At 38.6% G+C, this 15,122-nt stretch overlaps 1 protein-coding gene across 2 annotated transcripts in view; it reads left to right on the top strand.

The window, feature by feature from the left end:
* Positions 1-532: 532 nt before the first annotated feature.
* dipk1aa (divergent protein kinase domain 1Aa) overlaps positions 533-15,122 on the top strand; it is a 32,427-nt gene continuing 17,837 nt past the window's right edge. Inside the window, exons 1-2 of one of the 2 annotated variants that reach the window (XM_057856861.1) lie at positions 571-890; positions 11,953-12,087. In XM_057856861.1, the coding sequence (XP_057712844.1) occupies positions 837-890; positions 11,953-12,087 (189 nt within the window). In that variant the 5' untranslated portion in view covers positions 571-836. Of the gene's footprint in view, positions 891-11,952; positions 12,088-15,122 lie in introns of both variants that reach the window. The other variant, XM_057856862.1, reaches the window with a different exon arrangement.

The raw sequence follows: 15,122 nt of genomic DNA on the forward strand, positions 1-15,122 counted from the left end.
TTGCTAATAATAAATATTAATATTTGAGGCATAGGAGGTATGACAAATTAACCAAACATTGTCAACTTCATAAAACAACAACAGATGGAAAATATACATATATTCAAACAATAATTAATGTGCATTTAAACAAACTGTGAAAACTTTACTCCAAACAATCATAATTGAATCAACTTAAATAACCCCCCCTTCAGAATGGTAGGTGGCAGATCTTACACAGCTGTGGTCGTTACCTCAAATTGGCAAATAAAATCGAATAAGCATTCAGACAAGTATTAACTAAAGTGTGCACCCATTAGAAAATACATGTCCAAAAAATATCACATAAATAATTAACTAAATCTTGAAACATTAAATTGTGGTAGTAGTGGTAGCCCCCACAAAAAAAAAAAAAAAAAAAAAAAAAAAAACTCACAAAAACATATAGCATTACTTTTATTGTGAAAAATAACGGAAACAGTCCCAAACTATTCTCACACTTCATTTTATCACACTTTTAAGTTTATGCAGAATTAATAAATATCTGAATCAGTCAATGAGCTGGAGACTACCAATGTTTCTTTTTTTTTTTTTAAATACGGCTTCGTATTGACTGCGCATGCGCACTAACCCGAGTCGGCTCCGCTGCTGTTTTCTGTCTTCTTACCTCGCGTTTAGAACTTGTTTTTGCTGCAAATGTTGCAACGGACAGAAGCCCAAAGCCACATCGGTGAAATGAAATGACGTCCATTCATTCGCGTCGGTTGCTCACGCGAGGCGAGACGAGACGCTGGATTGGCTCTGCGTTGGCTCGGTTTGACTGATGTTCTCCAGTTTTGAGATGATCTATTTTTGCGATGGCGAAGGGGCTGTTTCCACGGGCCTGGGTGAAGAAGTCGTTCTATTTCCAGGTAAGACAGCTTGCTGTTTTTGAATGAGACAGTATTGTCGTCGAAAATTAACAGCTAGTTTTCAACGTGTTGTTCTTTCCTCGATTTTATCATACCTGAAGAATGTTGACTGTCCTCATAACCCGAATGCATCTGAGATTGGAGTTTGTATGGTCTTGGTCTTAGAATAACGAGGTTGTAGGCTTTCCAAAGTCTTAATTCAGACAGCAGGTCTTAAAACTAAGAATCAGATTTGTGTTTTTGTCAGTTTGTGTGGTCTTGGTCTTAGAATAACGAGGTTGTAGGCTTTCCAAAGTCTTAATTCAGACAGCAGGTCTTAAAACTAAGAATCAGATTTCTGTTTTTGTCAGATCTGATTGTTTTTTTATGTTTGGCCTTAAAAGTACGGTGGTATCAAAAAGTATCTGAACCTTTTGGAATTTTTCACATTTCTGCATAAAAGCACTATCAAATGTGATGTGATCCTTGTCAAAATCACACAGATGAATGTAAAGTGTCTGCTTTAACTAAACCCACCCAAACATTTATAGGTTTTCATGTTTTAATGAGGATAGCATGCAGACAATGACTGAAGGGGGAAAATAAGTAAGGGAACGGTCTGCCTAAGAAGACCTAAAGAGCAATTGTCAGCAAGTCAGGTGTGTGCTTAATCACTGATGAGTGGTCTAAAGCTGCCCTGCCAACTAGGCCTGCACAATATATCGTTTGAACAACGCCATCGCGATATGTGCATGCGCAATAGTCCTATCGCAGGACGTGCAATTTTTGTTTGTATTTTTAACACATAAACCTTTGTTTTGCTTCATATAAGCAGCAAGTGTACAGAGACGTGGCCTCCTGGTACCTTTTTACATACATGAATCTTTATAATTCACAGATGAAACCCCTTAACCTGGAGTAAACTGTATTATATGACTACAATGTGGTCATGGTGAGTCAACCAAAGTCTTCCCAAACAAAGCTATTCAAGTCATCTGGTGAAAATTCTTTTAGTTTTAATATTGCAATATATATCGCAAACTCCCAAAAAGTCACAGTGTAAGTTTTTCCAATATCGTTCAGCCCTACTGCCCACTATAAAACACACACCTGGTAAGAAATGTCTTGATGAGAAGCATTGTCTAATGTGGACCATGGCTCGGTCAAAAGAGTTGTCTGAAGACCTACGATCAAGGATTGTTGCCTTGAAAAAGCTGGGAAAGAATATAAAGCCATCTCTAAAAGTCTGGATGTTCATCAATCGACAGTCAGAGAAATTGTCTACAAATGGAGAGAGTTTGGCACTGTTGCTTCTCTCCCAAGGAGTGGCCGTCCACCAAAGATGATGCCGAGAGATCAGCGCAGAATACTCAGAGAGGTAAAAAAGAACCCTAGAGTGTCTGCTAAAGACTTACAGAAATCACTGGCACAGTCCAATATCTCTGTGCACACATCAACTATTTGTAAAACTATGGCCAAGAATGGTGTTCATGAGAGGACTCCACAGTAGAAGCCACTGCTGTCTAAAAAAAACATTGTTGCTTGTTTAATGTTCCTAAAAAGGCACTTGGACACTCCACAGAAGTTTTAGGAAAAATTTTGTGGACTGATGAAACCAAAGTTGAATTGTTTGGGAGTAACATACAACACAATGCATGGAGTAAAAATGGAACAGCTCAACGACATCAACACCTCATCCCCACCGTGAAGCATGGTGGAGGGAGCATCATGATTTGGGGCAGCTTTGCTTTCTCAGAGCCTGGACAACTTGCAATCATTAATGGAAGAATGAATTCTCAAAATTTTATCAGGATATTTTGCAGGAAAACCTGAGGCAGTCTGTCAGACAGCTGAAGCTAAAAAGAGGATGGATGCTGCAACAAGACAATGATCCAAAATGTAGAAATAAATCAACTTCAGAATGGTTTCAGAAGAACAAAATACACGTTCTGGAGTGGGCTAGTCAAAGACCAGACTTGAACCCCATTGAGATGCTGTGGCTTGACCTAAAGACAGCAATTCATGTCAGACCTCCCAGGAATCTGACTGAACTACAGCAGTTTTGCAGAGAAAAATGGGCCAAGATTCGTCCTGATCAATGTGCCGGATTGATCTACAGCAACAGAAAGTGTCTGGTTGAAGTTGTCGCTACCAAAGGGGGGGCCACAAAATATTAAATGTGATGGTTCACTTACTTATTTTTTCCCCCTTCTGTCATTGTTTGCATTCTATCCCCATTAAAATATCAAAACCTATAAATGTTTGGTTATAGTTGAAGCAGACAGTTTTTTCATCTGTGTGGTTTTGACAAAGCTCAGATCACATTTGACGGTGATTTGTTGCCAAAATGTGAGAAATTCCAAAAGGTTCAGATACTTTTTCATACCACTGTAGGCAAAGGTGACAAGCTTTCACTGAAGAATATAAAAACAAGCAGTAATGTTCTACTACTTCACTACAGGCTGAAGGTTGTGACAAAGCATGGATGTCCTCAACTGGCTAATTCGTAACCTGCAGGTTACAATAATTCCGCGATTAAGTCATCAATTATTCAATAATTTAAGACTATCAGTTCACGAATGACAGAGAATTAGGGTTGTCAAAAGTTTCAAAACGCAATTATTTGTTTTTGCATTACCAAAGATGACCAGAAATTTGTTGTCATTGGATACTTTTGATCAAGGGCGTAGGTTTGGTTTCAGCACTGGTAGGGACGATATAACAGCATAACCTGTATGTACACTTTTTCCTGGGGACGGGACATTAATAAGACCAATCAGACTATTGAACGGAGGTCAGGGCTACATTTCTCATGAATATGAACCTAATTAAACGATAGGCTAAATGATCAATGCCAAATAAATCTATTGATTTATACTAATTTTCATGTTCATTGGTTAAGGTGATTCAACGTTCGATTCAAACCTTTGTTTTTAAAAAGTACTAAGGAAATATTTTGGAGTGCAAGTACCTTTATTTAAAAAAAAAAAAAGGGGGGGGGGGGTAGTACACTGGAGCACCCCTAGACTCGAACGAAAGAATTTATATAAAAGTGATTTGGGAAAAAAAAAAAAGAAAAAAAAACCTCATATATCCAAGGACTGATCAACATCTGAGGCATACTAGACTACCCTAACACTCAAACAAGGATGAGAGGCAAACAATGATCCAAATGAGGGACGGCTAGCTTGACTTTGTTGTTTTTTGTGGAGACTGGCCTGACCGCAGTAGTTTTGCAGGTTAGCAAGTTTAAACTGTTTAATGTTACGCTAACTCTGATGCACTTCCGATTTTGGAGTAGCAAAGTTAGAGGTGTCTCCCCCACTTCCACAACATTGACGTCTTTTTATTAGGGCTGTCAAAATTATCGTGTTAACGGGCGGTAATGAATTTTTTTTTCAATTAATCACGTTAAAATATTTGACGCAATTAACGCACATGCCCCGCTCAAACAGACTAAAATGACCGTACAGTGTAATGTCCGCTTGTTACTTGTTTTTTCGTGTTTGGCGCCCTCTGCTGGCGTTTGGGTCCAACTGATTTGATGGGTTAGTACTTAAGATCGATCGGGTCCGATCACGTCATTTTCAAAGTATCGGAATCGGCAAAAAAATATCGGACATGCCTTATTTTAATATATCTATATTTTTTATTTAAATCGTTTTCTAATTGTGTTTAACGTTACAAACAAAATGTCTTCCACTCATCCAGAGTTGTTTTGGCTTAAAGTAGGGCTATCAAATTTATTGCGTTAACGGCGGTAATTAATTTTTTTTAATTAATCACGTTAAATAATTAACGCATGTGGTGCACGACCCACTCACGCATTGTCGCGTTACATCTATAAAGACGCCGTTTTACCTATACATAGTGCTAAAAGGCAGCGTATAATGAGTAGAGAGAATTTTGACAGCCTTTGGAGCCATTTTTTATGTGGCTAAAGCCTTACAATACCTCTCTCAGCAATTAAAATAATGTGGGAGGCAATGTGGGGAAGAAAGGTAGTAGTTGATCATTTTCTTACCACCCTATATTCTTTCCCAACACAGAGAAGATATATCAATTGGTGCCCCTACACACAGTCATGGTTGCACTTCCCATCATGCATTTGGGCAGAAGTTAAATGGCTGCAGTATCATTTACTGAAAGCTCAACAAATACACTAGATGGCAATATTTAGTCACAATATACAAAGTCACATTTATCCATTAAGTCTTTCTGTCAGTGGATCCCTCTCACAGAAAGAATGTTAATAATGTAAATGCCATCTTGAGGATTTATTGTCATAATAAACAAATACAGTACTTATGTACTGTATGTTGAATGTATATAATCGTCCGAGTTTTATTCATTTTTTTTTAATGCATTGCCAAAATGTATATGATCGGGAAAAATTATCGGGAATGATTGGAATTGAATCGGGAGCAAAAAAAAAAGCAATCGGATCGGAAAATATCGGGATCGGCAGATACTCAAACTAAAACGATTGGGATCGGATCGGGAGCAAAAAAACATGATCGGAACAACCCTAGTTAGTACCATGAGTGAGCATGGTGTAATTATTGACATCAACAATGGCGAGCTACAAGTTTATTTTTTGTTTGAAAATTTTACAAAATTTAATAAAACGAAAACATTAAGACGGGTTTTAATATAAAATTTCTATAACTTGTACTAACATTTGTCTTTTAAGAACTACAAGTCTTTCTATCCATGGATCGCTTTAAGAGAATGTTAATAATGTTAATGCCATCTTGTTGATTTATTGTTATAATAAACAAATACAGTACTAACTGTATGTACCGTATGTTGAATGTATATATCTGTCTTGTGTTTTATCTTTCCATTTCAACAATAATTTACAGAAAAATATGGCATATTTTATAGATGGTTTGAATTGCGATTAATTCCGATTAATTAATTTTTAAGCTGTAATTAACTCGATTAAAAATTTTAAGTGTTTGACAGCCCACCTTTTTATATTACTTACAGTGGCTGCTGCTGGCCGAAAAAAAAAACTTTCCTCTCTGAAAGGGGCGGAAGAGATTAATGTTGTCGACATTAATCTGTCAGGGCTGTGGGTGTGCGTGTGTCTGTGTGGTGGGAGGGGTGGGGTCAAGTCAACAGCCAATCAAATGTGCTTTTGAGGAGGAAAAATTGACTGGCATTTTCAGCAAGTGAAAAGGAATAAATGTAAGTCTGAACATAGTGAAAATAATTCATTTAATAATGCTAGGGTCTATTCTATCCTTACAACATATGAGAAGACAATCCAACTCCGGTCCTCGAGAGCCCCTATCCAGCTTGTTTTCCATGTCTCCTTCTTTTAACACACCTGAATCAAATGATCAGCTCATCAGCAAGCTCTGCAGGAGCCTGATAACAATCCTGATTATTTGAGTCAGGTGTGTTGGAGGAAGGAGACATAGAAAACAAGCTGGATAGGGGCTCTCGAGGACCGGAGTTGGATACCCCTGATCTAAATTACCTCTATGACTGAACTCATTGTATACTGCAAAAAAAAAAAGGTTGCTTATAAGGACTATTTGAGGATCCTGAAAAGTTGGTAGTGTTATGTCCCTATTCAAACCTACGCCCTTGATAGTAATTGAAGATATTTTTGCATTTGGCGCTGAAAGATGAGCATTCACAACCAGTTCCCCCAGGTTAAATTAATTGAATGTCTATTGTTGTCAATGGTAGACAATGAGTTAATTTTGAGTCACCTGCTTGTTAATTGTAGGGTACTTACAGGTATCCAGTTTATTTTTGGTCATTTCCTCTTGATTTCTGATCATTTTATGTTGGATTATAGGTCACTTTCTGATGATTTTGGGGCATTCCAGGGTAACTTCCTGCCCATTTGGAGCCCCTTCTTGTTCATTTTTGGGCAATTTGAGGATTTACATTTCTTTTTTTAACCACCGACAGAATTAATACAAAGGAGCATTTATTTTTTACAACTGCTGTCAGGCGAGTTTCAAGTCAAAATAAAGTCAAGCCGCAAAAGATTTTTAAAGTCACCTTTGAATCGTTTGTTAACACTTGGCTGCCGCAATACAAATTGATGTCATCCACAAATTAATTCCACATATGATACATGATACACTGCCAATGGGTTTTCCCATTGGCAGTGTATCAAATACTTGTTCTCCCCACTGTATGTTGAATGTATATATCCGTCTTGTGTCTTATCTTTCATTCCAACAATAATTTCCAGAAAAATATGGCATATTTTATATTTGGCTTGAATTGCGATTAATTACGATTAATTAATTTTTAAGCTGTAATTAATTCGATTAAAAATTTTAATCGTTTGACAGCCCTAATTTAAATCAATTAAATGATTAGATGTTGCAGCCTACTTGAGAAACTAATTTAGACAGTAAGATGTCCGAAAATTGGCAAAAATCTGAATTGTTTTCCAAAGTAAAAGCAGATTTTTGTACATGTCCTACTTTGACTTGACAAAAATATAATGAAGAAATCTGATATTTACGACTGAGAATTTATATGTATGTTAAAAATTTCAAGAATTTTGACATGTTTAAGTTGAAGAAGGTCCTTAAATGATTAATTGGTTATCAAAATAGTTGTCGATTAATTGTTGCACCTCTAGTCTGAATGTGGCTTGTCGAAATATCCCAGGAACTACAGATTGACCCATTTGGATAGTTGCCTGTGTCTTCTGCAATGCAGTTGCTCAAAGTAAACTGTACAAGAAATGTGGCAGTTTCCCAGTAAACACTGATAGTTTTTTCCAAAGTGAAGATGTCAGGAAAATATGAGACACAATTTCCCGCAAATTGCCGTACTGTAAAATGTAAACATGACATCACATTCAATCCATTTTGAACTGAGAGGGCTGGAAGTGAATGATCATATTTCAGTGTCATCGAGTTAAAATCTTTTGACTGGGATTGTCTCAAGTTGCTCCCTCCAATTGTTTTGAATGCAATATAGGTCATGTTAATAATAGGCAAGATAGGGAACCTTTGCACAAGTCCTCATGACTTTTGTACAACATACCATGTGATTTTAATCTATAAACAAGCAGATTAGGATGACCTAGACATGACTTGTTAAAACAGTAGCAGTTTCCAAGTTGGTGTACAGCCATCACACCCGCTGAAAAATTAACTGCCGTAGTTGGCACAAAGTTGAGTCAAAAAAACTGCCTCATCTTTAGAATACTAGAAGGAAGAGCAACCACAGTTTTGCCCTCAAGGGAGTCGCTAACACAGCAAGTTTGACCACTTGTCACTTTGTTTATTATAAGTGCGCTCCAGTCTGTGTTGGGGAAAGTTCATTTTCTATGGCAACTAGTTTGAAGTTAGTTTATAAATAGTGGTGCACCGATACATTTTTTTTTTTGCCTCATGATTCCTATCCCTTTCAGCCCGTTATCGGCCAATTCCGATCCCGGACCAATGCCAAGTTTTAATTTTTTTTAATACTAAATTACTACATATTCGAATGTTAAGTAATTGCTATCATGACTTGGTCATACAATGCTTAACTCATTGGCTTCCATTGACGATACTAGACTTCAAATCCATTTGAAGTGTGAGGGTAACTCCCAGTTCAAATAGATTGAACGTCTGCGAGTGATAAACTAATTGGTGGAAGGGTGCATCTTGGCCAGAGGAAGAACATTTTTTCCCCCCCTCTTTGGCTGCCATTGACAGCACTAGACGTCCAATCCATTGGAAATGGGAGCGATCGAACAAAAAAAAACAACAACAAATTACTAGGGATGTCCCGATCCCGATCAATCGGGTCCGATCACGTCATTTTCAAAGTATCGGAATCGGCAAAAAAATATCGGACATGCCTTTTTTTAATATATATATATTTTTTAATTAAATCATTTTCTAATTGTATTTAACGTTACAGACATAATATGTTACACTCATCCAGAGTCTTTAGTTTAGGCTTAAGGTAGGGTTATCAAATTTATCCTATTAACGGCAGTAATTAATTTCTTAAAACATGTATCACGTTAAAATATTTAACGCAATTAATGCATGCACTGCATGACCCACTCACGCATTGTCACGTTTAATCTGTAATGGCGCCGTTTTACCTATATATAGAGCTAAAAGACAGCGTAAAATGAGGAGAGTGAATTTTGGCATCCTTTGGAGCCTTTTTGTAATTGGCTAAAGCCTTACAATCCCTCTCCCTACGATGAGAAATATCGTGGGAAGCAATGTGGGGAAGAAAGCCAGTAGTTGATCTTCTTCTTAACACCTTATGTGATTTCCCAACGCAGAGAAGATATATCAATTGGTACCACTACGCACAGTCATGGTTGCACTTCCCATCATGCATTTGGGCAGAACAGTTAAATGGCTACAGTATTATTTACTAAAAGCTCAACAAATACACTAGATGGCAATATTTAGTCATAATATACAAAGTCACATTTATCCTTTAAGAATTACAAGTCTTTCTATCCGTGGATCCCTCTCACAGAAAGAATGTTAATAATGTAAATGCCATCTTGAGGATTTATTGTTATAATAAACAAATACAGTACTTATGTACTGTGTGTTGAATGTATACATTCGTCTGAGTTTTATTCATTTTTTTCTTAATGCATTGCCAAAATGTATATGATTGGGAAAAATTATCGGGAATGATTGGAATTGAATCGGGAGCAAAAAAAAAAAGCAATCGGATCGGGAAATATCAGGATCGGCAGATACTAAAACTAAAACGATCGGGATCGGATCAGGGGCAAAAAAACATGATCGGAACAACCCTACGAATTACTTAAACTGGACTTCAATTAAGTACTGTATTTTATGACAATAAATTTAATTATAAATTAGTTTGGCCCGGTGTGTGACTTATACTCTGAAGAGACTTATTTGTGTGGAATTATTAACACATTACAGGTAGTCCCCGGGTCACAAACGAGTTCCGTTCCTCGGCTGGCGATATAACCCAAATTTCCGCGTAAGTCGGAATTAACCCTTTAAGTACCTCTAAACACAAAATAACTGTCCAAAAACATGTATTATACAAGTATTTAGACATGTATTAAACCAAGCGTTTCTCGAGTCTGCATTGGTTGCAGTACCTATATTGTGACCATTATATTTTATGCTAATTAACACCAATTTTTGAGGATCCAAGCTGTGTTTTTGCTTTGTTGACTCATTTTCCAGGGCTTATAGTCACTGTGCCCCCTGGCTCTAGAACTCCCTACCCCCTGATCTACCTTTTCACTTTTCAAATCCAGACTCCAAACACACCTGTTCACTCTTTCTTAGCCACCATGATCCCTAGCTCTGTTACAGTGAGGCAAATAAGTATTTAGTCAACCACCAATTGTGCAAGTTCTCCTACTTGAAAAGATTAGAGAGGCCTGTAATTGTCAACATGGGTAAACCTCAATCATTAGAGACTGAATGTGGGGAAAAAAAACAGAAAATCACATTGTTTGATTTTTAAAGAATTTATCTCCAAATTAGAGTGGAAAATACGTATTTGGTCAACAAACAAGCAAGATTTCTGGCTGTCAAAGAGGTCTAACTTGTAACGAGGTGTAACGAGGCTCCACTCATTACCTGTATTAATGGCACCTGTTTTAACTCATTATCGGTATAAAAGACACCTGTCCACAATCTCAGTCGGTCACACTCCAAACTCCACTATGGCCAAGACCAAAGAGCTGTCGAAGGACACCAGAGAAAAAATTGTAGACCTGCACCAGGCTGGGAAGACAATCTGCAATAGGTAAAACGCTTGGTGTAAAGAAATCAACTGTGGGAGCAATTATTGGAAAATGGAAGACATACAAGACCACTGATAATCTCCCTCGATCTGGGGCTCCATGCAAGATCTCACCCCGTGGCGTCAAAATGATAACAAGAACGGTGAGCAAAAATCCCAGAACCACACTGGGGGACCTAGCGACTGACCTAAAGAGAGCTGGGACCACAGTAACAAAGGCTACTATCAGTAACACAATGTGTCGCCAGGGACTCAAATCCTGCACTGCCAGTCGTGTCCCCCTGCTGAAGAAAGTACACGTCCAGGCCCGTCTGCGGTTCGCAAGAGAGCATTTGGATGATCCAGAAGAGGACTGGGAGAATGAGTTATGGTCAGATGAAACCAAAATAGAACTTTTTGGTACAAACACAGGTTCTCGTGTTTGGAGGAGAAAGAATACTGAATTGCATCCGAAGAACACCATACCCACTGTGAAGCATGGGGGTGAAAACATCATGCTTTAGGGCTGTTTTTTTGCAAAGGGGCCAGGACGACTGATCTGTGTAAAAGAAAGAATGAATGGAGCCATGTATCGAGAGATTTTGAGTGAAAATCTACTTCCATCAGCAAGGGCCTTGAAGATGAGACGTGGCTGTGTCTTTCAGCATGACAATGATCCCAAACACACAGCCAGGGCAACAAAGGAGTGGCTATGTAAGAAGCATTTCAAGGTCCTGGAGTGGCCCAGCCAGTCTCCAGATCTCAACCCCATAGAAAATCTGTGGAGGGAGTTGAAAGTCCGTGTTGCCCAACGACAGCCCCAAAACGTCACTGCTCTAGAGGAGATCTGCATGGAGGAATGGGCCGAAATACCAGCAACAGTGTGTGAAAAGCTTGTTAGGAGTTACAGAAACGTTTGGCCTCTGTTATTGCCAACAAAGGGTACATAACAAAGTATTGAGATGTACTTTTGGTATTGACCAAATACTTATTTTCCACCACGATTTGCAAATTAGTGGTTGACTAAATACTTATTTCCCCCACTGTATATCTTTACGTCTCTTTATCGTGCTTTTAATCTTTTTATGCTTGTTTTGTCGGTACTGCGATTCCATCTCTCTTGTGAAGCGTCTTTGTGTGGTTTGAAGTGTTCTAGAAATAAAATTTATTATTTTTCAATCAAGTGTTCCGTCATGCACCAGCGACAAAATGACTCTTTCAAAACAACGTGGTGCATGGTATTTTTAACTTAATGGGACACCGGAACGACTGGATCTGTACAGCCTTCATCATGAGGGAAGCGACAACCTGAACACCCCGCGATACCTTTATGGCGTAATGCTGTTGTCTCTTTTGGCAGGCTCGGATCTCTTTTGTAAGGGTGAAGTACTTGTTCCTCACTTGGCTGACGGTGCTAGTGGGGAGTTGGGTGCTCTACGTGCAATACTCAGCCTACACAGAGCTGTGCAGAGGACGCCAGTGCAAAAACGCCATTGTGAGTTATCGATTCACGTGTGTTTGTTGACACCACATCGAGGGCGTAGCATTGATTTTTGGGGGGATGTTGATGTTTTTGCACAATATGTCTGCTGGTTGTCTGGGTCAATGTTGCTTTTTTAGATTTTCACAGAGCCATGTTGAACAAGATGATGAATTAGAGTGGAGGTCAATTATTCATGCCAAGGTGCAAAAGTTGCAACTGGCAGTGATAGGATTTTTTTGTTTTTTTTAAATAAGCCAATTTTATTTTGTTTTAAATATAATTTCCTAAGTTTTGTAATGGTTGCACTATATGAGCAATGAGCATCTAAGAAAATCTGGAAAAAAATAGCATAAAAATGAGTAGCAATATTCGAATAATAATTTCTTTAGATCTCATTTGGCTCATTTACTGCCATTGACGGTGATAGACGTCCAATCCAGCCTCTTCCAGTCAGAAAGGATTGTACGTCCATTGCCGTCAGTGCTATTGAAACGTGAAGTCAGATTTTTTAATATGGACAAAAAAAATCATAATTTAGAAGAACAAAGAGATATTTTCAGGATAAAGTTTGAATTTTACATGATTGTAAATTGTTTTACCCTTGGAGATGCGTGTGTGGCAGTCTGGCTATTTATTTTTTTTAACATGGAGGTTATCAAAACATATTTTCAGAATCAAAACACCGTTCCGGCCCACTTTAACCCCTGCTCTTCAGTAATCATTTTAGGATATTTGAATTTTCTAAGTAGTACCTTTGTACTAAACAAGTACCTTAATGATTCTTTTTTTCCTGTAATAATACATATTTTGCACAAATAAATACTTCATACTATTTTCATACCTTATTTTTTCCCCTTCCAAAAAATACTTCATCCATAAGTAGATGTGAAATTGATATACACTGCTGGCCAAAAGTATTGGCACCCCTGCAATTCTGTCAGATAATGCTCAATTTCTCCCAGAAAATGATTGCAATTACAAATGCTTTGGTAGTAATGTCTTCATTTATTTTGCTTGCAATGAAAAAACACAAAAGAGAATTGGAAAAGAAAAATCATTATCATTTTACACAAAACTCCAAATATGGGCCGGACAAAAGTATTGGCACCCTTTGAAAAATCATGCAATACTTCTCTAATTTGTGTAATTAACAACACCTGTTACTTACCTGTGGCACATAACAGGTAATGGCAATAACTAAGTCACACTTGGAGCCAGTTAAAATGGATTAAAGTTGACGCAACCTCTTTTCTGTGTGTAACACATTGAGCATGGAGAAAAGAAAGAAGACCAAAGACCTATCTGAGGACTTGAGAAGCAAAATTGTGTTGAAGCATGGGCAATCTCAAGGAAACAAATCCATCTCCAAAGACCTGAATGTTCCTGTGTCTACCGTGCTCAGTCATCAATATGTAAAGCCCACGGCACTGTGGCTAACCTCCCTAGATGTGGACAGAAAAGAAAAATTGACGATAGATTTTCAACGAAAGATTGTGCGCATGGTGGATAAAGAACCTCAACTAACATCCAAAGAAGTTCAAGCTGTCCTGCAGTCCGAGGGTACAACAGTGTCAACCCGTACTATCCGTCGGCGTCTGAATTAAAAGGGACACTATGGTAGGATACCAAGGAAGACACCACTTCTAACCCGGAGACATAAAAAAGCCAGGCTGGAGTTTGCCAAAACTTACTTGAGAAAGCCAAAAACGTTTTGGAAGAATGTTCTCTAGTCAGATGAGACAAAAGTAGGGCTTTTTGGTAAATCGCATCAACATAGAGTTTACAGGGGAAAAAAACGAGGCCTTCATGGTCCCCGCAGTCAACAAGGCGAAGGTTCCCTGATGTTTTGGGGTTGCTTTGCTGCCTCTGGCACTGTCGCCTGTACTACAAAGGCGGTTTTCTAGCTTATCAGGGTAACTGCGAGAGTAACTTCATCGCGTGCAGCTTAACTTCCCGGCTAACCTGGACAACGAAAGGTGGATATGTTGAAACCGGGGAATGTTGCAATGGCAATATACCCGACATCTCAAACCTGGTCATCTCAGAGTTAAATCTTGCTTAACCCCAGGTTCCCGATTAACCATTCCATATATTATCACCACAATGCAATATATTACTCCGCACATAGAGTGGACATTTCCGCTGCCCCAGGGGTGGATTGCATCCCCTCAACCCCCTCCGAAATTGGCCTTTCACTGTTCACTGTTTCACTGTTGGCCAACTCTTCAGCCACAGTGAAGGACTCTTGTGCACCCCCCCCCCCCCACTCCCCCACCCAATCACCACCACACACACTTACCATTTGCGTTTTCTGCTGCTGTTGCCTCAGAAGATGTTCAAAGGACATACAGTGCCTTGCAAAAGTATTTGGCCCCCTTGAATCTTGCAACCTTTCGCCACATTTCAGGCTTCAAACATAAAGATATGAAATTTAATTTTTTTGTCAAGAATCAACAACAAGTGGGACACAATTGTGAAGTGGAACAACATTTAATGGTAATTTAAACTTTTTTAACAAATAAAAAACTGAAAAGTGGGGCGTGCAATATTATTCGGCCCCTTTACTTTCAGTGCAGCAAACTCACTCCAGAAGTTCAGTGAGGATCTCTGAATGATCCAATGTTGTCCTAAATGAACGATGATGATAAATAGAATCCACCTGTGTGTAATCAAGTCTCTGTATAAATGCACCTGCTCTGTGATAGTCTCAGGGTTCTGTTTAAAGTGCAGAGAGCATTATGAAAACCAAGGAACACACCAGGCAGGTCCGAGATACTGTTGTGGAGAAGTTTAAAGCCGGATTTGGATACAAAAAGATTTCCCAAGCTTTAAACATCTCAAGGAGCACTGTGCAAGCCATCATATTGAAATGGAAGGAGCAACAGACCACTGCAAATCTACCAAGACCCGGCCGTCCTTCCAAACTTTCTTCTCAAACAAGGAGAAAACTGATCAGAGATGCAGCCAAGAGGCCCATGATCACTCTGGATGAACTGCAGAGATCTACAGCTGAGGTGAGAGAGTCTGTCCATAGGACAACAATCAGT

This window comes from Corythoichthys intestinalis, chromosome 14, assembly GCF_030265065.1.
Source record: "Corythoichthys intestinalis isolate RoL2023-P3 chromosome 14, ASM3026506v1, whole genome shotgun sequence".
Taxonomy (NCBI): Eukaryota; Metazoa; Chordata; class Actinopteri; order Syngnathiformes; family Syngnathidae; genus Corythoichthys; species Corythoichthys intestinalis.